Genomic DNA, 24,116 nt, shown 5'->3' on the forward strand with positions numbered 1-24,116 from the left:
CTGTGTAAATTTGCTGGTGGACATCAGGTAGGAAGAGGTTTTGAAGCTCTACTCACACTCAGAGCACTGGTAGGGTCTCTCTCCTGTGTGGACACGCTGGTGGTAGCTGAAGCTGGAACTGCTGCAGGAGTGGCTATAAGTTGAGTAGCAGCAGCAGCCACTTTTGCCTCCATCCTCATAGTCTTAAGTGTATTAATCATGATTCGCCAGGTAGAACCTAGGGCTGGAGCATCCTTCGTCTTGCCCTGAAGGACTCCGTCAAACATACAGTCCCCAATTTCGCACCATTTTTCCACTACAAAAATGAGCGGAGGAGCCTTCAAGAACCTCTGTTCTCGAGCCCACGTTACTAGCTTAGCTAGGTCTTTGTCCTTCACTGTCTCCCCTCGCTTAGCGAGGATACTGAGAAGCAGTGTCAGTGCTGCTGCAAATTCCACATCCATGCTAGCAGCAAGTGGCGGAGGAGGAAGCTGCGCAATCTTCCTACCCGAGTGGCCGCCCATCCCGGCACACGGCACTCACCCCACCGCGGGTCTAATTCGACGTGTGTCCAGCACACAACGCTCTGAGCTGCCGCCTTCTCGGCATGGAGCTTACCCGCTGCATCCTTCCCCGCTCTCGTTGCCTTCCGTGTCAAACCACTGTGGCAACTCTCGAGCATCCCACTGCCTCCACGTCGAACCGCTGTGGCAACTTGTGCGGCTTTCCCGGGTCCCTGTTCGGGCGCCACTTCAAGGAAGGCGGCCTGAATGAATCCACGCGTCTTCACAGAAGTACTGGTGGAAACTCCTCTAATCCTTTATTGCCTGAATCAGCTCATACTTATACAGAAATACAGGGTACACACGGCAACTTATAATTGGTTAGCACACAGAAATCACGCGTCTTGCTTGCTAGCTATTGGTACAGCATTCATCATCACACGGTATTTTTCACTGTTCTTCGCATTCCACTGTCTTGATCTCTTCCCAGGCTAGCTACCCCCTTATCTTAAGTGAAGCCTCAGTTTGTCTTCCTGCTTTGACAGCTTCAAGGTCTCACAGGCTGGGTTATGCACATAGCACTCAAGCTCACAACTCCTTGCTCCCTGAGCCACTCTCCTACAGGCTATACTTTGGAACGCGCATTCTCCAAAAGCCCACCACACCCAGAAAAGATTGTGTCTCTTTCTTACTAATGGGCGGAGACACGGCAGTGATTTTTGTCCATCACATCTGCTGGGATGTGACGGCGCCCATCTTGCCACTTTCTAACTAGGAACCGACTCTCCTGGGCAGGTCCTTTCACTTTGCTTCGCTTGATAGCAAAACCAGCTTGCAGAAGGGTCTGGGTTATTTGCTCTCCTTTCTCAAAAAACGTTCTCTGCTATATCGCCCCACACAACAATGCCATCAATGTACTGCAGGTGCTCAGGAGCACAGCCCTGTTCCTGTACAGTTTGGATTAACCCATGGCAAATGGTTGGGCTGTGTTACCACCCTTGGGGCAAACGGTTCCAAGTAGACTGAGCGCCCCTCCAGCTGAAGGCAAATTGCGGCCTGCATTCTGTGGCCAGAGGAATGGAAAAGAAGGCATTAGCAATGTCACTGGTGGCATATACCACTTGGCTGCTTTTGACTCCAGTTCATATTGCAGTTCTAACATGTCCGGCACAGCAGCACTCAGTGGGGGTGTGACTTCATTCAGGCTGCGGTAGTCTACCGTCAGCCTCCGTTCTCCACTGGCTTTACGCACTGGCCATAGAGGGCTGTTAAAAGGCGAGTGCGTTCTGCTGATCAGTCCTTGACTCTCTAGCTGACAAATCAACTTATGAATGGGGAGCAAGGAGTCCCTGTTGGTGCAGTGCTGCCGTCTGTGCACTGCTTTTGTGGCAATCGGTACCTGCTGCTCTTTTACTCGCAGCAACCCCACAACAGAAGGATCTTCTGACAGGCCAGGCAAAACAGACAGCTGCTGAATGTTGTCTGTATCTACAGCAGCTATTCCAAAGGCCCATCGATACCCCTTGGGATCCTTGAAATACCCCCTTCTGAGGGAATCGATACCCAGCATGCATGGAGCCCCTGGGCCAGTCACAATAGGGTGTTTTTGCCAGCCTTTACTAGTGAGGCTTATTTCGGCCTCCAACACAGTCAGTTCTTGAGAGCCCCCAGCCACTCCAGAAATACGGATTGATTCTGTCCCTTCATGACTCAAGGGCATTGGAGTGGACTGTGCACCGGTATCCACCAGGGCCTTATATTTCTGTGGTTCTGATGTGCCAGGCCATCGGATCCGCGCAGTCCAATAAACTCTGTTATCCCTCTCCCTCCCCTGATAGAGGGAAGGGCCCTTCTATTCATTACCTGTGGTAACTGGAGCAACTACACCGCTGGTTGATTAGTTCTGTAATGCTCTCACCCGTGCTTGCAGTACAGGAGTAGTGTGGTCATGCCACTTCCTCATGTCTTCTCTGTGGTCACTGAGGTAACGCCACAAGGCAATACGCAATGCAATCCTACAATGTTCCTCATTTGAGCAGGAAAGAATTTGCCTTCAGTAGCTGAGATTTTTGATGATGCGGGTGAGGAGAAGGGTCCATCCCCTAAATTTAATTAAGTGGATTTTCATTAGCTTGATCAGTTCTTTCATTAGGCCCCTTTGCTTATCCTGATCTTCATCAAACGTTTCTGATACTTCTACGGGCTCGTCACGATTAATCAATAGAGACACTTCAAGTGTCACACTACAAGTTCTTGTAATTCATCCAGTCTTTGCTCATTCTGAGATGGCTGAAATGGAAGCGTGTGTTGGGGGTAGATCTGGTGCTGTTCTTGTGAGTTTCTGCCATATATCAGGCATTGTTCTCACTCTCTGCGGATCATGACCTTGGCGTGGATCGTTAGGAGCAAAATTAGGGTCATACACCATTCCCACCACAGCTATGTCCCTCAAATACTGGATACCTTTTTCAGCTGTATCCCACTTCTTCATCACAGGCTTCAGACTGTCTCTGACGGGATGCCTTTCCCTGATGGCTACTAACATTTGTTCCCAGAGGGTGGTGGCTCCATCCAAACATCTACTAATCCCTCTGTCAATAGATGAGTCTTTGGCAATGCCTCCTAGTTGGCGGGCTTCGTTACCATCCAGAGACAAGCTACTGGCCCCGCCATCCCAACAGCGAAGCAACCAGGTGACAAGGGTTTTGTTCGGATGCCGTGTAAACTCTTTCCTTGAGCCTTGGATTTCAGTCATCTTCAGAGGTTGGCAAACAGAAATAGAGACTTCCTCTTCATCACTCGCCTCTCCGTGTCTCTTGGTTTTTGCTTTTCCCTTTCATGGCTCTGAAGAGGCCCCCTGGCCTGGATCTTCCTCTACCTCCTCCTCCGCAGCTGCTGCTTCTTTTTTCCATTCCAGACGCGTGGACACCCACTTCCATTTCTTGCCTTCCACAGGGGCAGCTGACACTGCTACTGGTGTCTCCTGTGACTGATCAGATTCGACTTGGAGATTTCCCCCTTTGGCTTCAACCTCTGCTTGGAAACTCTCTCTCTCCAGAAGAGTATTATATAGAGCACGGTAAGCACAAGCCAAGCCCCAAATAAGCCGTACCTCCTTCGATCTGTCTGAGCCGTACTATCCCTGACTCAAATACTGGCTTAGTTTCTTGGGATCCCACAGGTGTTCAAGAGTGGAGTGCCATGACATTGCAGGTCCCCACGCTTCTAAGATTTCTCCTAAACCTCTCCATATTCCCTGCCAGTCAGCATTCTCTGGTTTTGGAGGAGACTTCTTCCACATAACACAAATGGAGAAGAAAACATTCAAGGAGATCGATAACATGCACGTGAGTATGAGCTCCAGCTCGGCATTTGAAAAAACACGTGACAAACTGAGAAGAAAGCCTGGAAACTGGTTTGAAAGTGTCAAAATTAAGATTATACCACATTGCATAAAGGTACCAGGCAGGTGTCTCCATCAGGGCCTTTATTTGGGTACACATGAACACAATTCCACAACACGAAATCATGATGTTAATTATAGGCCAATAATTTCCCAAGATCATGATTGTCCTTAATCCCTTATACAACGCTCCTGCAATAAAGAGCAGACTCATAGCTGGTAGCTGCTAAAATGGGGGAAAAACAACAACAACAACTACTGGGTACAGTGTCCGGAGTTCGGCAGACTGCCCAGACCATAATCTCATCTATGAAGGTCACACTAGCACTGCCTTGCAGTCTGGCAGTCTCCGGCTTAAAGAAATCCTTTCTTTTCTCTGTTAGCGTTAAAAGCTTCAGATTGCCCGCATTCTCCACCAAAAGCTGTCACGGAGTTATCTAGCTCAATCTAGATCAGTCTATGCCCGTGACAGGGGGGCAGTGGGCCTGTGGGCCCCCTGGCACCCAAGAATGGGAAGGGAAAGGGGACAGGGGAACGGGAGCTGGGCTCAGAGAGGGAAAAAGAACAGAGCAGTGGCAACAATCTCAGGTGGAAACATTATTTTACTAACCGTGATATTGGAATGCAAGATAACACAATATAATACAATCAAATTGAAAGTACAGGTTATAAATAAGATAAAATAAGAGAAAGCTTCCAAAACCGAAAGGTCTGCTTGAATGAAGGCGCACAGCTCGGAAGCACACCCAGCACTCTGCGTGGCTGTCAGAGAGAGAGTGTGAGCCTGATCACGCAACTCATATCCCGTGATTTCAGTGCCGTATCTTCCCTCTCTGACCGTGAGGTCCTCTGGGATACGCAGTTCTTCTTCTCTTTCGAGAAGCAGGTATCTGGAAGGTTGTCAATCCACGGAACCGGACAATTAACCCTGTAATTACCCGGGCTGTCCATGATGCTATGATGAGGAATACCAATGGCAAAATTACAAAACCATGCCAGCTTGGCTCAAAGCCTGGTCAGCAGCACCCATCCAAGGCATGAGCTGCCCAACACGGTTTTGAAGCTAATGGCTGACTACAATGAGCACAGCGCTGAGAGCTGCTTTTCACAAAGAAAGCTGCTGAACAAAGTTGAGACTGGGGCATTCCGACTTGAGTACAGTTGGCACAGGCACCGGGTAAGATAATCCTACATGGTAGGAGAGCGCCTAGCACAGGGCAGAACCCATGTGCTAACTGTTGGAAACAGTGTGTGAGCAGGGGAGCACACACTGCGTCAGCCCGAGGAGATGCAGGAAGTTGAGCAAACAGAGATACACACACCCACAAACTCCAAACACATGCATGCAGGGCTGGCTGAAGTAGCACAGCACTCAGATGGAAAGTTCCCTTCCTGTGGGGGTGAGAAGAGATGGTATCATGTGGGGCCACATCCACATCCTGACTCACCACCCTGGGGGTTCAGCAGGGAGGGCTGGCCCCAGTATTGCCCCGGCCGTGAGTCCAACGGGGGAGTGCAGGGAACTGGGACCGCTCCAACCACAGGGACCCCTCCTGAGCCCCCGTTCCACACTAAAGCTGTGGCTGAGCCGCTGGATTCTCCGTTGTGGCCTGCAAGGGAGGGAGAGCAGTGAGCCCTGGCTCTGTGCTCGCTGTGGGGCATGGAGCATCATGCCACCATCACCACTGTGACCCCAAAAGCAACGAGGGGCCCCAGAGTGCCCTGACCCCAAGCACTAGCAGGGGACAGTTCTTCCCTTGGCACTCACCTGTTGCTGCTTCGTAACCCTTCTTCTCCTACCCTGCAGACAGAAAGAAGTGTCAGCATTGGGCTCATGTCAGACCATGGGCATTCCCGAGGGGGTTCAGGACCCACCTGCAGTTCCTGCTTTCTCCCCCCAGCTCTCTGCTTTTACCTGACTTTCTCTTCCACACCACCAATCCAACGAACATGATTACAGCCACAATGGCGACGACCGCCCCGGCCACAATGGGGATCAAGTTGGTCTGCGGCTCTGGGGGAGAGCACTGTTGTCAGGAAAGGAAGGGGCAGCCCCCGAATCCCAACCCCATGTGCCCCACGCTGCCAGCTCACCCCATGAGAAGAGACCGGGCTGGGGCAGGCTGACGTGCTCCACACGGCACCGGTACTTGTCCCCATCCTCCAGCAGCACATCAATGGCCGCCGAGGCATGGTAGGTGCCATCCCTATTGGGCACGACGCCCCCCCACTGGGTCTCCTGGTCCTGGACCATGCCGTCCTTCATCCAGCTGATGGTGATGGGCCGCGGGTAGAAGCCGTGAGCGTGGCAGGACAAGGTCAGGATCCCGTCGGCCTCCTTCCCCCACACTCGCACCACGGGCTGCACTGCAGGTGGTTGATGTTGTGGGCCGGGCTGAGCACCCCACACTGAGCCTCTGCCCCACACCCAGCCCAGCCCCACGTCCCCCTCCCATTCTCACTTTTCCTTTTCAGTGCTGCCTTCCCATGCTCCAGGTATCTCCTCAAGTTCTGAACACAGACAGTCCCCAGCTCATGCTTCCATCTCTCAGCATACGTCCCTTCTGTCTCCCATCTCCTCTTGGTGATTTCTGCCACCGGGTCTGCCGCGGTGAACGTCATCGTGTCCATATCAAAGGCAATGTAGTCCCTCCCATCAAATGCATACTGATCGTACCCCCGGATGCTGCCATCCTCCAGGATGTCACAGCCGATCATCATCTGCATCGTGTGAGACCCTGAGGCACAGCCAGAGTGATAGGTGAGAGGCTTCTTGGGTTGTGGGGCACCGTGAGTGCCATGGGGCTGGGGTGGGGTGGGTGGGCGCAGGAGCAGGGCGGCCCAGGGACAGTGCCACCACACATGGACGGCCCAGCACAGCTGGGCGTGGGGCACGGCCAGACCTCAGTGGGGCTGGCGGACACCCTCGGCACACAGAGCTCCTGTCCCAGATGCATCGCGCTGCAGCTTCCCCCACGCTCACCTCCACTTTTGTTGTAGCGTTCCGGCAGCCTGCTCAGGAACCAGTCAAAATCCCGCTCACCGCCCCGGGCCTTCTGGGTCTGCGCAGCCCAGTGCTCCTGGTCCTCCTGCGGCAGCATCTCCACAATGGGCTGTGCAGTCCTGCTCTTACTGTCGTAGATACCGAAGATTTTGCCGTCCACGTACCCGACGATCACGAACCGCGGCATCCCGGGGCCGGGATCCGTCATCCCGGTCAGGAAGTAGCGCAGGGAGTGCGACCCTGCGGGGACAGACGGCGTCGGAGCGGTGAGCCGCGGGTGGGGGTCCCGCGGACGCAGCCCCGGCGTCGGGGAGCGAGGAGCCGCGGGTCCCGGTGCCGGGGGCAGCCCGGTCCCGCAGTACACACCGCACACCGCCGCGCCCAGGGCGCCCAGCAGCAGCCCCAGCACCACCACCTCGCTCGGACCCATCTCACCGCTCGCCGCCGCTCCGCGGACTACCCAGACTCCGCTTCGCGTCCTTATTGGTGCCTCCCCCTCTCCCCGCCAATGGAGTCCGTGAGCGCGGGTGACGTCACCGGGCGCCAGGCAGATCTCGCTCGCGAGGGTTGTCAAAAGTGAAAGCGAAAGCTCGGAGGACGGGAGGGGACGAGCGGGTCCGTGGGGCGACCCCGGGAATGAAGGGAAGAAGGGAAGGAGCCGTCCGCCAGAGCGCGGTCGAGGGCAACGATGGGAGCACCACCAGTGTGGGGCACGCGGAACGCTCCTCCCAGCAAGGATAGGTTGGGTGCAGAGAGGCACAGAGACCCCAAGGGTGGGAAGGATCACCATTGATCCCCACCCGACAGGAAATGATCCCGAGGGCAGCGGCTACGAGCAGCACCTCAGCTCTGTGGGTTGTTCTGCCCAGACAGGAGGAGACCGAGGGGAGGCTCCGTGGCACCTCACAGCCCCCTCATGGTGGCCCGCAGGCTTCTCTTGGTAGCCAAGAAGGTATCCATCCGTTCCCTCCCACACAGTGAGAACACCCCGCCCTGTGTGCAGGCCTTGGCTTCTCTCAAGCTTGGTAACTCTGCTTTTCTTCTGCTGAGGCTCTCTTATCCTAACACAGCAGCCTTACAACAGCCTTTCCGGCCCGTAATAATACCCACACTATTCACAACGTTTACAAACTATTGCAGTTCTGCAAGTGAGAATTAATCCCATCATTCAGCAACTCCATTTCCAAAGCATGCCACTCACATCTGTGGTATTTCTACCTTTTCACACCAGCTGTTTCTAAGGACAAGTTACAGAATACAGACATGGTGCTCTGCTTCTTCAGGCCAGGTCCCCCTTTTCCATATCCAATGCAGAAACACAGCCTTGGAAAGCCATCTGCACCCAATCGGTAGGCATTTCAGTGTCGTATGCTGCCAGGTTCCCATTGCCTGGCTCCTGTGGCCAGAGAGTATTTGCATTTATAATCCAGCCTCCTAAGAAATGAGCTGTGTTGCTCTGTGAGAATCCTCGGGGCTTTGGAAGCACTGCCCACTTCCCAAGCGTGTCTGCAATCACAGCGGAAGGCTCAGAGGTAATTAAACGATAACGACAATCAGTGGTTGGAGAGAGTGACGAAAGCCAAACGGATGGTTTGTTGAGGAAAGGGGCGCGGGCAGAACCTACATATGCTGCATTCTCTCGACTGGGGGGGCCTTCTTTTGTCCTCTTCTTCTGCCAACGTGGCATTGCGGGGCACTTTGGTACAGTGGGAATGGGATGTTGTTTCTGCAGTAGAACTAACAGCATAAATATTTTACTGATAGTTCTTTTCAGAGGGGTCTTTTCCCTTCACCAGGGCTCTCTGACGGTCTGTGCACGCTCAGCAGAGAGGTGCAGTAATTGATGGTCACAGAGATGAGGTGGATGGGGTCATTTATTGGTACAGAGACTGCAGTTCTGCTCTGTGCAGCCATGTGGAATAGCTCTGAGCCTGGAGGTACAGACAGGTTGCACATCCCACTCCCAAACAGTGTGACAGGGATATCAATGGGCTCGTTATGTTGGAAGACTGCTAATTGCTGGTGCTGGACAGACAAGCCCTGAGTGATAGGGAATTGATGGAGGAGAAGGAAAACCATGAGCAGTATCCATGTTTAGATAGCAATGATTTGTGCTCAGCAGGTATGGATGCGTTCAGCTGAGCGTCGGGAAGATTTGTGAACCTGAAGCACTCAGCCAATGAGGAACCATGGGAGGAAGAAATCAACATTGGGTAACAGGGCATAAAAGATGTAACGCTGCTTTCTGTGTGTGCTGCTGCATGCGGGACAGCCGGCATTGCAATGGTGAATAAAACCTGCTCTGATCAGAGATATCATCCTGATACATTACTTGGGTATCACCAACGGGTGCGGGTTCTCGTTTTCAGCTGATGGCTCAGAGCCAAGCTTGGCTGTGTGGGTTGGGCTGTGTACTGCAAAAGCCACCCCCCCCCCCCAACATTGAGTGCACCAACCACTGCTATGGGCAGAACCACGGCTGGGTAGGAGGAGGGAACATAGAAAACCGCAGCTGCTCCCCCTCTTCCTGCGGCGTTGTGGAATGTTTTCTCCTCCCCAGACAGAATGTGGCACAGCTGCCCCATGGCATCGCTGCCTGTATGGGAACTGCTGAGTCCCGGCCTGACCCAGCGATGGATCCCCTGGCAAAGGACCAGTCAGCCCTGGCAGCACAGGTGAAGGTGATGCAGTGGTGTGAGCAGGAGGGGTGGAGCCTGGCTGCACCTCTCTTAGACCCCATTGAAGGGCTCTCTGCCAATGAGGCAGGGTGTCTGCTTGGAGATCCTCCTGTGCAGTTTTTTTTCCCATAAGCTGAGGTGTCCTCAGATGACTGAGTGATCTTTTCCTCTTTGTCCCTTTTGCCTTTCCTCTCCTGTCTCGTCCTTCCTCCTCTTTAATCTTTTTGATTGTACTGTTGCTCCTTAGCATCACTTCACCACAGCAGTCCCCCATAATATCACTGCTGCTTAGCACTGCCTCATACTGTTGCCACCCCTTATTGTCACAGCCCCATAGCAATGCTTCATGGCATTGCTTTCCCCATGGCATCGCTGCCTGTATGGGAACTGCTGAGTCCTGGCCTGACCCACTGACAGATCACCTGGAGAAAGGACCCGGTCAGCCATGTGTGAGACGTAGATTGTGTTTTTGCAGTGGAAATTTCCAGTATTTCTGTATGTTGTTTAGATTAAGTTGCTTTTCACAGAGAAAGCTGCTGAACAGAGTAAAGTTGAGACTGGGGCATTCCCTCCTGGGTAGAATTGGCACAGGCATCAGGTAAGGAAACTCTATAGGGTAGGGGAGAGCCTAGCACAGGACAGAAGGAGTGTGCAGACTGTTGGAAATGTTGTCCTCCTATCTCCTTAAAAGGTACAGAACATACCCAAAGACAATGGGTTGCTAACAGACATTGTATGGAAACATAATGGAGCAACAGCTTCGGACCATTGTGAGCCTGAGATGCTCAACCAATGAGTGCCAGGAGGGGCTTTGCCTGTGTTGGACCCAGGGGAGAAAACTGAGTGGATTTCACTGATCAGGAGCGCAATTTCTGCCTTGGCAGTAGGGGGCGTGCGCCCGTTGTTGCAATCATGGACACACTGCTCTTCACAGAGATCTCGGCCTGATTCGAAATTGTAGACCTGGAGCGTGTTTCTCACAAAGCTGCAAACATCAGCCCGAGCTCCAAGGTGGGCGAGGAGGGCCCAGGGAGCAAAGGGCTTCACCGTGGTGCTGGGCATAAAAGACGGAACGCTGCTTTCTGTGTGTGCTGCTGCATGCGGGACAGCCGGCATTGCAGTCGTGAATAAAACAGGCTTTGATCAGAGGTAGCGTCCTGATCAACTACTTGTTTATCACCAACGGATGTGGGTTCTCCTCTCCTCCTGTAACTGCTCAGAGCCGAGCACAGCTGTGTGAGCTGGGCTCTGTACTGCGAAGGACCTCCCACCAACTGTGTGAACCAAACAAAGAGAACTTTGAAAGATGTAGCATGACCACAGGAATGCTCTGTAGGCGTGGTTTGGCTTCCCCAGACAGATCCTCTGCCTCCACATGCTGCTCAGCTGAATGGTACCGACACCGGCTTTGGCTTCTCACGTCTTCACATGTCAAACTGCACTGAACTCCTTCCTGCTTCTCTTGCTCCTCCCTCTTTCCTTCTTTCCACTCCCCGTTCTCTCTCCTTTTTCTCCCCCCTTTCTAATCCTCCCGAGCCCCTCCTTCAGTCCTTTCTTCTATCCCCCCCATCCTAACTGTCCACCCCACAGCAGTCTGTGCAAATACCAATACTGAAGCACAAGGTTTCCACGCCTGCAGAAGGAGAACGACTGAACCATTCATCAGAGCACAAAGCAGCACCAGAACCCACAGCATACCAGAGGAGAAGGATCCCAACAAGGTAAGGCTGGGGATGGGGAACAAAAGAGTGGACTGGGTGGAAAAAAGGGAAACATAAAGAGGAAAACCACTTCTACCAACATCTGCCCTCCAGTTCTGACCCCCAGCTCCCAGAAGAGGATGTGCACATATCGGTGCTGGAGTCCAATACTTCCACACCCGCTATGGGAGAAGGAGACCAACAGGAAACATTTTCAGAGCACAAAGCAGCACCAGAGCCCCTTGGGCAGAGTGGAGGACTCCAGTGGGGTAATGGTGGGGACTGAGCAGGAAGGAGAGCCTGGGGGGGAACAGGAGTAGAAGGATATGCCCCCACCCGCTTGCTGCTTCCCAGGTTCCTGGTGCCATGGGATGGGAAGAAGGAGATCCTGTGTGCAGCTCATTGCCGTGCATGCAGCGCTGGGAGCACTCATCCTCATGCTGGTGGTGCTGGTGATATTGACCGGTAAGTGCCACCAAGCGTCCCCACGGTGAGAGGATGCCTCAGGTTTGGGTACAGAGCAGGGAATTGGGGTTTCCAGCACATGGATGCGCTCCTCAAGCACAGCCCTGCTCCCACGTGCTCTGGGGCAGCCACGTGGTGCCCTACACCACGCTCTGCTGAACTCTTCTAACCGCCCCCGGGCTGCACTGTGATGTGCTGCGGCCTCATCTCCCACCGCGGTCGGAGGGAGGTGAGAGAAATGCAGATGTCCTGCTCCTTGCCCCACATTTGTTCAATTCCTCATTTTCAGTGTGTCGGCGGGCCTCCATCCCACCTTTCTCAGCCTTTGGCCACGCATGCCCCAACGCCTGGGACGGATTCCAGGGGAAATGCTATTATTTTTCCGAGGAGGAGAATGATTGGAACAGCAGCAGGGAGCACTGCAATGCCCACGGAGCTTCCCTGGCCACCATAGGCAGTGAAGATGAGATGGTGAGATGGGGACATGAGCCCAAAGCTCTGGGGAAGGCACCAGGCTGGGGAGGGACAGCGGCACGTTACTGCCCCTAACCCCTCCCGCATCCATCTGGGGGACATCCTGAGATGTGCACCTCCGGGGGCAGCTCTTGTGCCATGGAAGCACAAACAAGCTTCTTCCTTGCAGCAGAACGCAGCGCCTTGCAGCCTGCTGGAGCCTGAGATGTGGGTGGGACAGATGCTAAAACCTCCTGACATTCAACACTCTCTTTCTTTAAAGGATTTCATGATGCGCTTCCAGGGCCCGGCAAACTGTTGGATCGGGCTGCACAGGGAAGAAGAGGACGCCCAGTGGACATGGAGTGATGGCACAGCCTTCACCAACTGGTCAGTCTGTCTGTCCAGCTGTCCAGGCCATGACTTCCCACGGGCTCTCTTTGGGATGGGGACCTTCTCCTGGTGCCACAGCCGTGGTTTACCGTGGCCCGCCAGGCTCAGGCTTGGTGCTCCACCATGAGCCCTTTCTGCCCTTGCTTCCCCAGGAGAGGCAGCCCCAGCTTTTCTCAGCAGATTGGGGCACCTTTCCCATTCTCCTCCCTCTTGGGCACAGGTTTGAGCTGCAAGGTGGAGGCCGATGTGCGTACCTGAACGGGGACAGGATCAGCTCATCCCTGTGCCACCTACACAAGCACTGGGTCTGCAGCAGAGCTGACCACTACGTCCTCTGGAAGCAAAAGGTGCACCCACAATGACACACCCCGTCTCCGCACCGCACACTGAAAGACCACAGAAATGCAGAACTGGATGAGGTGCTACGAGATAAGGCTGAGGAGCTCAGCGGTGGTGATGGTGATAGGAGGATGGTTAGAGGGGATGATCCTGTAGGTCCTTTCCAACCTTGTGCTTTATGATTCTATCATCATTCAGAGCCACTCTCTGTGTCCGGGCCGTAATGTTTCAGGCACTCTCTGTCCTCATTTTCCTCTCACAGACAAGTTCCGTTTGCACATCTGGGCTGGAGATGATTGCCTTTCAGCAGCTGCTGAACAGTGCTGCACAGAGATGAGGGAGTTTCAGTTTTCAGTTTCTCAGTGTCCCACCAGTGGGGGGGAAGGAAGGGCTGGAGGTTGGCACCAGGAGGTGGGGGAGCGGGGTGTGACAGAACCGGCACCACAGACCCAACACAGCCACTGAGTGTATCAATACTGCTATTTCTCTTCTACTTTTCTTAGTAAACACAGCCTGTCTCAGCACACGAGTTCTTTCCTCTTTCCTGATTCTCTCCTTGTCCCAGTGGGAGGGGGCAGCGACTCGCAGCTTTCTGGTGCTGAGCTGCCACCAGATGGATCACAGCCCCCAACACTCAGCACGTGGGGCTGGAAGGGTGGAGGCAACACCAGATCTCGCCACAGATCCTTAAAGCAAAGCATTATTGGTAGAACAGCTCAATACCCGCCGGTCACAGCGTTGATCTCCTTCCCTAATTCTTTCCAAGGCTGTTTGTTCCTTCCTCCCTTGCAAAGCATTTTTCCTTCTGAGTAGCCATGTTGGTTACCACCTCTGGGTTCAGCCTGGGCTCCTTTCTGCTGTCACCGCTGTACACACTGCACATGCTCACATCACAGCGACCACAGGTTTGTTTGCTGCTGGTGCTCAGCAGCACCGTCCTTCTCGCCCTTCAGGAACCACACAGCAGAAGCACTTCACACTGTGAGCACTCTGTTGCACATGGCCTGAAATAGCTGTTCAAGTTTAGCATCTATTCATAGAATCGTAGAATCATAGAATGGCCTGGGTTGAAAAGGACCACAGTGCTCATTGAGTTCCAACCTCCCTGCTGTGTGCAGGGTCGCCAACCCCCAGACCAGGCTTTCCAGAGCTACATGCAGCCTGGCCCTGAATGCCTCCAGGGATGGGGCATCCACAGCCTCCTTGGGCAACCTGTTCCAGTGTGTACAGGTAGCTGCTAAAATGGGGGGAAAAACAACAACAACAACAACTACTGGGTACAGTGTCCGGAGTTCGGCAGACTGCCCAGACTATAATCTCATCTATGAAGGTCACACTAGCACTGCCTTGCAGTCTGGCAGTCTCCAGCTTAAAGAAATCCTTTCTTTTCTCTGTTAGCGTTAAAAGCTTCAGATTGCCCGCATTCTCCACCAAAAGCTGTCACGGAGTTATCTAGCTCAATCTAGATCAATCTATGCCCGTGACAGGGGGGCAGTGAGCCCGTGGGCCCCCTGGCACCCAAGAATGGGAAAGGAAAAGGGAAAGGGGCAGGGGAACGGGAGCTGGGCTCAGAGAGGGAAAAAGAACAGAGCAGTGGCAACAATCTAAGGTGGAAACCTTACTTTACTAACCGTGATATTGGAATGCAAGATAACACAATATAATACAATCGAATTGAAAGTAAGGGTAATAAATCAGGTAAAATAAGAGAAAGCTTCCAAAACCGAAAGGTCTGCTTGAATGAAGGCGCACAGCTCGGAAGCACACCCAGCACTCTGCGTGGCTGCCGGAGAGAGAGTGTGAGCCTGATCACGCAACTCATATCCCGTGATTTCAGTGACGTATCTTCCCTCTCTGACCGTGAGGTCCTCTGGGATACGCAGTTCTTCTTCTCTTTTGAGAAGCAGGTATCTGGAAGGTTGTCAATCCACGGAACCGGACTATTAACCCTGTAATTACCCGGGCTGTCCATGATGCTATGATGTGGAATACCAATGGCAAAATTACAAAACCATGCCAGCTTGGCTCAAAGCCTGGTCAGCAGCACCCATCCAAGGCATGCGCTGCCCAACAAGGTTTTGAAGCTAACGGCTGACTGCCATGAGCACAGCGCTGAGAGCTGCTTTTCACAAAGAAAGCAGCTGAACAAAGTTGAGACTGGGGTGTTCTGACCTGGGTACAATTGGCACAGGCACCAGCTAAGATAATCCTACATGGTAGGAGAGAGTGTAGCACAGGGCAGAACCCATGTGCTAACTGTTGGAAACAGTGTGTGAGCAGGGGAGCACACACTGCGTCAGCCCGAGGAGATGCAGGAAGTTGAGCAAACACAGATACACACACCCACAAACTCCAAACACATGCATGCAGGGCTGGCTGAAGTAGCACAGCACTCAGATGGAAAGTTCACTTCCTGTGGGGGTGAGAAGAGATGGTATCATGTGGGGCCACATCCACATCCTGACTCACCACCCTGGGGGTTCAGCAGGGAGGGCTGGGCCCAGTATTGCCCCGGACGTGGGTCCAACGGGGGAGTGCAGGGAACTGGGACCGCTCCAACCACAGGGACCCCTCCTGAGCCCCCGTTCCACACTAAAGCTGTGGCCGAGCCGCTGGATTCTCCGTCGTGGCCTGCAAGGGAGGGAGAGCAGTGAGCCCTGGCTCTGTGCTCGCTGTGGGACATGGAGCATCATGCCACCACTAGCACTATTACCCCAAAGCAACGAGGGGCCCCAGAGTGCCCTGACCCCAAGCACTGGCAGGGGACAGTTCTGCCCTTGGCACTCACCTGGTGCTGCTTCGTAACTATACTTCTCCTACCCTGCAGACAGAAAGAAGTGCCAGCATTGCGCTCATGTCAGAACATGGGCATTCCCAAGGGGGTCCAGGCCCCACCTGCAGTTCCTGCTTTCTCCCCCCAGCTCTCTGCTTTTACCTGACATGCTCTTCCACACCAATAATCCATCGACAACAGCGATGACAGCCACGATGGCGACGACCGCCCCGGCCACAATGGGGATCAAGTTGGGCTGCGGCTCTGGGGGAGAGCGCAGTTGTCAGGAAAGGAAGGGGCGGCCCCCGAATCCCAACCCCACATACCCCACGCTGCCAGCTCACCCCATGAGAAGAGGCCAGGCTGGGGCAGGCTGGTGTGCTCCACGCGACACCGGTACTTGTCCCCATCCTCCGGCAGCACATCAATGGCAGCCGAGGCGTGGTAGGTGCCATCCCTATTGGGCACGACGCCCCCCCAGTGGGTCTCCTGGTCCCGGACCATGCCGTCCTTCATCCAGCTGATGCTGATGGGCCACGGGTAGAAGCCATAAGCGCGGCAGAACAAGGTCAGGATCCCGTTCGCTTCCTTCCCCCACACTCGCACCTCAGGCAGCACTGCAGATGGATGATGCTGTAAGCTGGGCTGAGCTCTCCACACTGAACCCCCGCCCCACACCCAGCCCAGCCCCACCTCCCCCTCCCATCCTCACCTCTCCTTTTCAGCGCTGCCTTCCCATGCTCCAGGTATCTCCTCAAGTTCTGAACACAGACAGTCCCCAGCTCATGCTTCCATCTCTCAGCATACGTCCCTTCTGTCTCCCATCTCCTCTTGGTGATTTCTGCCACTGGATCCGCCGCGGTGAACGTCATCGTGTCCATATCAAAGGCAATGTAGTCCCTCCCATCAAATGCATACTGATCGTACCCTCGGATGCTGCCGTCCTCCAGGATGTCACAGCCAAACATCTTCTGCAGTGTGTGAGACCCTGAGGCACAGCCAGGGTGGGGGGTGAGGGACTTCATAGGCTCTTGGGCACTGCGAGTGCTGTGGGGCTGGGATGGGGTGGGTGAGATCTGAAACGGGGCAGCCCCTGGGTGGTGACACCACACACACACAGCCCACTATAGCAGGGCATGGGGCGCATCCAACCCTCAGTGGGGCTGGCAGAAGCCCCTGCCCCACAGAGCTCCCGTCCCAGTTCCATAGCACTGTGGCTTCGGCAATGCTCACCTCCACTTCTGTTGTAGCGCACCTGCAGCCTGTGCAGCCCCTCGGAGAACTCCAGCTCACCCTCCCGGGCCTTCAGGGTTTGTGTGTCCCAGTGCTCCTGATCCTCCTGCGGCAGCTTCTCCACGATGGGGTGCACCCACCGGCTCTTACTGTCGTACTTCCCGAAGAGTTCGCCATCCACGTACCCGACGATCACGAACTGCGGCATCCCGGGGCCGGGATCCGTCATCCCGGTCATGAAGTAGCGCAGGGAGTGCGACCCTGCGGGAACAGACGGCGTCGGAGCCGTGAGCCGCGAGTGGGGGTCCCGCGGACGCAGCTCCGGCGTCGGGGAGCGAGGAGCCGCGGGTCCCGATGCCGGGGGCAGACCGGTCCCGCAGCACTCACCGCACTCCGCCGCGCCCAGCAGCAGCCCCAGCAACACCGCCTCGCTCGGACCCATGGCACGGCAACCCACCACACTGCACCGCACCGTTGAATTTCGCGGACACCCCAGACCCCGCCCCGCGTCCCCATTGGTGCCTCCGCCCATCCCGGCCAATGGCGACAGTGAGCAAGGGTGACATCACCGGGAGCCAGGCAGATCTCGCTCGCGAGGGTTGTCAGAATGGAAATCGAAAACTCAGAGGGCGGGAGGGGACGAGGGGTCCGTGGCACGACCCCGGCAGCAGCGGGGCTGTCCGCACAACGCCGTGTCATCACCGGGGCCGTGTCCCTGAGCCAGGGGAGGTGGCCGAGGGCCTCTGTCTGCGGGATGAAGGGAAGGGAAGGAAAGGGAAGGGTAGTTGTCTATCACAGTGCAGAGATGGGAGAGCAATGGGAACACCACCAGTGCCAGGCACACGGAACACTCCTGCCAGTGTGTTCCGTGTGCCTGGCACTGGTGTGTTCCCATTGCTCTCCCATCTCTGCAAGGATAGGTTGGGTGCAGAGAGGCACAGAGACCTCAAGGGTGGAAAGGATTACCACTGATCCCCACCGGATGGGGAATGGTCCCGAGGGCAGCGGCTATGAGCAGCACCTGAGCTTTGTGGGTTGTTCTGCCCAGACAGGAGGAGACCGAGGGGAGGCTCCGTGGCACCTCACAGCCCCCTCATGGTGGCCCGCAGGCTTCTCTTGGCAGCCAAGAAGGTATCCATCCGTTCCCTCCCACACAGTGAGAACACCCGGCCCTGTGTGCAGGCCTTGGCTTCTCTCATGCTTGGTAACTCTGCTTTTCTTCTGCTGAGGCGCTCTTATCCTAACACAGCAGCCTTACAACAGCCTTCCCAGCCCATAATAATACCCACACTATTCACAACGTTCACAAGCTATTGCAGTTCTGCAAGTGAGAATTAATCCCATCATTCAGCAACTCCATTTCCAAAGCATGCCACTCACATCTGTGGTATTTCTACCTTTTCACACCAGCTGTTTCTAAGGACCAGTTACAGAATACAGACATGGTGCTCTGCTTCTTCAGGCCAGGTCCCCCTTTTCCATATCCAATGCAGAAACACAGCCTTGGAAAGCCATCTGCACCCAATCGGTAGGCATTTCAGTGTCGTATGCTGCCAGGTTCCCATTGCCTGGCTCCTGTGGCCAGAGAGTATTTGCATTTATAATCCAGCCTCCTAAGAAATGAGCTGTGTTGCTCTGTGGGAATCCTCGGGGCTTTGGAAGCACTGCCCACTTCCCAAGCGTGTCTGCAATCACAGCGGAAGGCTCAGAGGTAATTAAACGATAACGACAGTCAGTGGTTGGAGAGAGTGACGAAAGCCAAACGGATGGTTTGTTGAGGAATGGGGCGCGGGCAGAACCTACATATGCTGCATTCCCTCGGCTGGACGGCCCTTCTTTTGTCCTCTTCTTCTGCCAGTGTGGAATTGTGGGGCACTTTGGTACTGTGGGAATGGGATGTTGTTTCTGCATTACAACTAACAGCATAAATATTTTACTGATAGTTCTTTCCAGAGGGGTCTTTTTCCTTCACCAGGGCTCTCTGACGATCTGTGCACGCTCAGCAGAGAGGTGCAGTAATTGATGGTCACAGAGATGAGGTGGATGGGGTCATTTATTGGTACAGAGACTGCAGCTCTGCTCTGTGCAGCCGTCTGGAATAGCTCTGAGCCTGGAGGTACAGACAGATTGCACATCCCACTCCCAAACACTGTGACAGGGATATCAATGGGCTCGTTATGTTGGAAGACTGCTAATTGCTGGTGCTGGACAGACAAGCCCTGAGTGATAGGGAATTGAAGGAGGAGAAGCAAAACAATGAGCAGTATCCATGTTCAGATAGCAACGATTTGTGCTCAGCAGGTATGGATGCATTCAGCTGAGCGTCGGGAAGATTTGTGAACCTGAAGCACTCAGCCAATGAAGAACCATGGGAGGAAGAAATCAACATTGGGTAACAGGGTATAAAAGACGTAACGCTGCTTTCTGTGTGTGCTGCTACATGCGGGACAGCCGACATTGCAGTGGGACTAAAACCTGCTTTGATCAGAGATCCCATCCTGATACATTACTTGGGTATCACCAACGGGTGCGGGTTCTCATTTTCAGCTGATGGCTCAGAGCCAAGCTTGGCCGTGTGGGTTGGGCTGTGTACTGCGGAGGCCCCCCCCCACATTGAGTGCACCAACCGCCATTGTGGGCAGAACCATGGCTGAATAGGAGGAGAGAACTTAGAAAACCACAGCCGCTCCCCCTCTTCCTGCAGCGCTGTGGAATATTTTTGACTCCCCAGACAGGTCGTGGCACAGCTGCCCCATGGCATCGCTGCTTGTATGGGAACTGCTGAGTCCTGGCCTGACCCACTGACAGATCACCTGGAGAAAGGACCCGGTCAGCCATGTGTGAGAGGTACATTGTGTTTTTGTAGTGGAAATTTCCAGTATTTCTTTATGTCGTTTAGATTAACTTGTTTTTCACAGAGAAAGCTGCTGAACAGAGTAAAGTTGAGACTGAGCAATCCGATCTGGATAGAATTGGCACAGGCATCAGGTAAGGAAATTCTATAGGGTAGGGGAGAGCCTAGCACAGGACAGAAGGAGTGTGCAGACTGTTGGAAATGTTGTCCTCCTATCTCCCTAAAAGGTAAAGAACATATCCAAAGACAATGGGTTGCTAAGAGACGTTGTATGGAAACATAATGGAGCAACAGCTTCGGACGACTGGGAGCCTGAGATGTTCCACCAATGAGTGCCAGGAGAGGCTTTGCCTGTGTTGGACCCAGGGGAGAAAACAGAGTGGATTTCACTCATCAGGAGTGCAATTTCTGCCTTGGCAGTAGGGGGCGTGCGCCCGTTGTTGCAATCATGGACACACTGCTCTTCACAGAGATCTCGGCCTGATTCGAAATTGTAGACCTGGAGCGTGTTTCTCACAAAGCTGCAAACATCAGCCCGAGCTCCAAGGTGGGCGAGGAGAGCCCAGGGAGCAAAGGGCTTCACCGTGGTGCTGGGCATAAAAGACATAACACTGCTTTCTGTGTGTGCTGCTTTATGCGGGACAGCCAGCATTGCAGTGGTGAGTAAAACTGGCTTTGATCAGAGATTGCGTCCTGATCAACTACTTGTTTATCACCTACGGATGTGGGTTCTCCTCTCCTCCTGTAACTGCTCAGAGCCGAGCACAGCTGTGTGAGCTGGGCTCTGTACTGCGAAGGACCTCCCACCAACCGTCTGAACGAACCGCTGCTGTTTCCAGTGGGAAATTTGAAAGATGCAGCATGACCACAGGAACGCTCTGTCAGCGTGGTTTGGCTTCCCCAGACAGATCCTCTGCCTGCACACGCTGCTCAGCTGAATGGTACCAACACCGGCTTTGGCTTCTCACGTCTTCACATTTCACACTGCACTGAACTCCTTCCTGCTCCTCTTGCTCCTCTCTCTTTCCTTCTTTCCTTCTTTCCACTCCCCTTTCTCTCTCCTTTTTCTCCCCCCTTTCTAATCCTCCCGAGCCCCTCCTTCAGTCCTTTCTTCTATCCCCCCCATCCTAACTGTCCACCCCACAGCAGTCTGTGCAAATACCAATACTGAAGCACAAGGTTTCCACGCCTGCAGAGGGAGAACGACTGAACCATTTCTCAGAGCACAAAGCAGCACCAGAACCCACAGCACACCAGAGGAGAAGGATCCCAACAGGGTAAGGCTGGGGATGGGGAGCAAAAGAGTGGAATGGGTGGAAAAAAGGGAAACAGAAAGAGGAAAACCACTTCTACCAACATCTGCCTTCCAGTTCTGACCCCCAGCTCCCAGAAGAGGATGTGCACATATCGGTGCTGGAGTCCAATACTTCCACACCCGCTATGGGAGAAGGAGACCAACAGGAAACATTTTTAGAGCACAAAGCAGTAACGGAACCCCTTGGGCAGAGTGGGGAAAAACCGCAATGGGGTAATGGTGGGGACTGAGCAGGAAGGAGGGCATGTGGGGGAACAGGAGTAGAAGGGCGTGTCCCCACCCACTCTCTGCCCCCCAGGCTCCCGGTGCCATGGGACGGGAAGGAGGAGATCCCGTGTGCAGCTCATTGCCGTGCATGCAGCGGTGGGAGCACTCATCCTCATGCTGGTGGTGCTGGTGATATCGACCGGTGAGTGCCACCAAGCGACCCCACGGTGAGAGGATGCCTCAGGTTTGGGTACAGAGCAGGGAATTGGGGTTTCCAGCACGTAGATGCGCTCCTCAAGCACAGCCCTGCTCCCACGTGCTCTGGGGCAGCCACGTGGTGCCCTACACCACGCTCTGCTCAACTTTTCTAACCGCCCCCGGGCTGCACTGTGACGTGCTGCGGCCTCATCTCCCACCGCGGTCGGAGGGAGGTGAGAGAAATGCAGATGTCCTGCTCCTTGCCCCACATTTGTTCAATTCCTCATTTTCAGTGTGTCGGCGGGCCTCCATCCCACCTTTCTCAGCCTTTGGCCACGCATGCCCCAACGCCTGGGTCGGATTCCAGGGGAAATGCTATTATTTTTCGAAGGAGGAGAATGATTGGAACAGCAGCAGGGAGCACTGCAATGCCCACGGAGCTTCCCTGGCCACCATAGGCAGTGCGGAGGAGATGGTGAGATGGGGACATGAGCCCAAAGCTCTGGGGAAGGCACCAGGCTGGGGAGGGACAGCGGCACGTTACTGCCCCTCACCCCTCCCGCATCCATCTGGGGGACGTCCCGAGATGTGCACCTCTGGGGGCAGCTCTTGTGCCATGGAAGCACAAACAAGCTTCGTCCACGCAGCAGAACGCAGCGCCTTGCAGCCTGCTGGAGCCTGAGATGTGGGTGGGACAGATGCTAAAACCTCCTAACATTCAACACTCTCTTCCTTTAAAGGATTTCATGATGCGCTTCCAGGGCCCGGCAAACTGTTGGATCGGGCTGCACAGGGAAGAAGAGGACGCCCAGTGGACATGGAGCGATGGCACAGCCTTCACCAACTGGTCAGTCTGTCTGTCCAGCTGTCCAGGCCATGACTTCCCACGGGCTCTCTTTGGGATGGGGACCTTCTCCTGGTGCCACAGCCGTGGTTTACCGTGGCCCGCCAGGCTCAGGCTTGGTGCTCCACCATGAGCCCTTTCTGCCCTTGCTTCCCCAGGAGAGGCAGCCCCAGCTTTTCTCAGCAGATTGGGGCACCTTTCCCATTCTCCTCCCTCTTGGGCACAGGTTTGAGCTGCGAGGTGGAGGCCGATGTGCGTACCTGAATGGGGATAGGATCAGCTCATCCCTGTGCCACCTACACAAGCACTGGGTCTGCAGCAGAGCTGACCACTACGTCCTCTGGAAGCAAAAGGTGCACCCACAATGAGAGATCCCATCACCACCAACCTTGTGCCAGTGCTGCTGTTGTATTACAGTGTATTTTCTTGCAGCCCGATGTCGTTTCTAGTCAATTACTTTGTTTCTGCTCAGATCGTTGCTGCCGTGTTGTTTTTGGGCCCATCTCGCTATCCTTTTCCCTGTTCCCCTTTTCTGGGGTGTCGATCCGTGGGTCCCTCTGCCCCGCTACTCACGGAACCGGGCCGAACCAGCCCATAAACCACTGACATTGTGGATGAGGTGCTACGAGATGAGGCTGAGGAGCTCAGCGGTGGTGATGGTGATTGGAGGACAGTTGGACGGGATGATCCTGTAGGTCCTTTCCAGCCCTGTGCCTCTATGATTCTGTCATCATTCTGAGCCAGTCTCTGTCCGGGCCGTATTGTTTCAGGCACGCTCTGACCTCACTGCACAGAGGTGCTCTCTGAACTGCACGCTGCATCTCTAGTGCTATTGGCTTCTTAAAGCCATTCTCCTCTGCAATTCCCTGCAGTTTACAAAGAACCATAGAATGGTTTGGGTTGGAAGGGACCTTTCAGACCATTCAGTTCCATCCCCGGCTGGAGGCAGGGACACCTCCCACCACACCAGGCTGCTCACAGGGCGGGGGCATCCACAACCTACTCCACTGTCTAAATCCACCCTCTTCCACTCTAAAGCCATTTCCCCTCCTCCTGTCGCTCCACGCCCTTACAAAACAGACCCCTCCCAGCTTTCCTGGAGGCCCCCTTCAGGTACAGCCCATGACTTCGGGTACGCTTAGCTGGGCAGCAATGGAAGCTGCTGGCAGCTCACCCAGTGTCTCCGTGCAGAAGAGGCCTCTGCACAGCCACAACCTTCCCGGGATCTGCACTGGCCAATACCTTCAGGGAGTCACACGCCTTCGGGACTCCTTCGATTTCTTTCTCTGCCCATCCTGCCAAGCCGCTGCCCATCGTAAAGACGCGGAGTTTGCAGTAAGCAAAGCGTGCTCTATTGCAGCCGCTGCCATCGCTTCCCGCAGCGTTGTGGGACGGGACGGGACGGGACGGGAGCGCTGCCCCAGGCACGGAAGCACCGCCATTCTTTCTCCATCAGCCCCCCCCCCCCCTTCCACGCCCGTCCACACTGCGCTTCCGCTCCAGGCCGGATGTGATGTCATCGCCGGGCGCCGCGGCGGGCCGTGAAGGCGTCACAGGGCGGAGCGCCGCTCAGTCCGCCGGGGTCGTTCCCCGCCGTGTCCCTGCGCTTCCTGCGCTGCTTCACGGCCTGCGGACGCACCGGGCCGCGTTTCCCGCGGTTGCTGCCCGCTGTCCCCGTGGGCGAAGCGCCGCCCGGCCGACGGCTGAGATCCTCTCCCGTGTCTCGCGGTTCCCGCGGGACGGTCGCCGTTTGCCGTCGGCCGCCTCGGCCTCTT

At 54.9% G+C, this 24,116-nt stretch overlaps 4 protein-coding genes across 9 annotated transcripts; 2 read left to right on the forward strand and 2 right to left on the reverse strand.

Moving 5' to 3' along the window:
• Positions 1-4,469: 4,469 nt before the first annotated feature.
• Positions 4,470-23,810, reverse strand: LOC417058 (major histocompatibility complex Y, class I heavy chain-like). Of its 3 annotated transcripts, XM_040648721.2 has the most exons (7): positions 7,256-7,332; positions 6,869-7,129; positions 6,348-6,623; positions 5,980-6,252; positions 5,801-5,899; positions 5,654-5,686; positions 4,470-5,495 (listed from the first exon to the last, which is right to left on the reverse strand). In XM_040648721.2, exons 1-6 carry the CDS (start codon positions 7,317-7,319, stop codon positions 5,682-5,684), a joined length of 978 nt encoding a protein of 325 aa, XP_040504655.1. In that variant the 5' UTR covers positions 7,320-7,332; the 3' UTR covers positions 4,470-5,495; positions 5,654-5,681. The 3 variants fall into 3 exon arrangements, 1 of the variants encoding a protein (XP_040504655.1); XR_005840172.2 differs by lacking the exon at positions 7,256-7,332 and adding an exon at positions 23,584-23,810 and having other exon boundaries at positions 5,654-5,899; XR_005840171.2 differs by having other exon boundaries at positions 5,654-5,899.
• LOC124417254 (C-type lectin domain family 2 member D-like) lies at positions 10,803-13,266 on the forward strand. The gene is made up of 7 exons (XM_046901610.1): positions 10,803-10,960; positions 11,158-11,288; positions 11,382-11,536; positions 11,622-11,732; positions 12,022-12,203; positions 12,469-12,575; positions 12,799-13,266. The coding sequence occupies exons 1-7, from the start codon at positions 10,958-10,960 to the stop codon at positions 12,938-12,940; spliced, it is 831 nt and encodes a 276-aa protein (XP_046757566.1). The 5' UTR covers positions 10,803-10,957; the 3' UTR covers positions 12,941-13,266.
• Positions 15,711-17,406, reverse strand: LOC124417244 (class I histocompatibility antigen, F10 alpha chain-like). The gene is made up of 5 exons (XM_046901564.1): positions 17,311-17,406; positions 16,924-17,184; positions 16,403-16,678; positions 16,035-16,307; positions 15,711-15,954 (listed from the first exon to the last, which is right to left on the reverse strand). Exons 1-5 carry the CDS (start codon positions 17,363-17,365, stop codon positions 15,770-15,772), a joined length of 1,050 nt encoding a protein of 349 aa, XP_046757520.1. The 5' UTR covers positions 17,366-17,406; the 3' UTR covers positions 15,711-15,769.
• On the forward strand, positions 20,693-22,811 carry LOC124417248 (C-type lectin domain family 2 member I-like). 4 transcript variants are annotated; one of them, XM_046901590.1, is made up of 7 exons: positions 20,693-20,718; positions 20,924-21,054; positions 21,148-21,305; positions 21,391-21,501; positions 21,791-21,972; positions 22,238-22,344; positions 22,568-22,811. In XM_046901590.1, exons 1-7 carry the CDS (start codon positions 20,716-20,718, stop codon positions 22,707-22,709), a joined length of 834 nt encoding a protein of 277 aa, XP_046757546.1. In that variant the 5' UTR covers positions 20,693-20,715; the 3' UTR covers positions 22,710-22,811. The 4 variants fall into 4 exon arrangements, with proteins under 4 accessions (XP_046757546.1, XP_046757547.1, XP_046757548.1 ...); XM_046901591.1 differs by having other exon boundaries at positions 20,927-21,054; XM_046901592.1 differs by having other exon boundaries at positions 20,973-21,054.
• Positions 23,811-24,116: the final 306 nt, after the last annotated feature.

This window comes from Gallus gallus, chromosome 16, assembly GCF_016699485.2.
Source record: "Gallus gallus isolate bGalGal1 chromosome 16, bGalGal1.mat.broiler.GRCg7b, whole genome shotgun sequence".
NCBI lineage: Eukaryota > Metazoa > Chordata > Aves > Galliformes > Phasianidae > Gallus > Gallus gallus.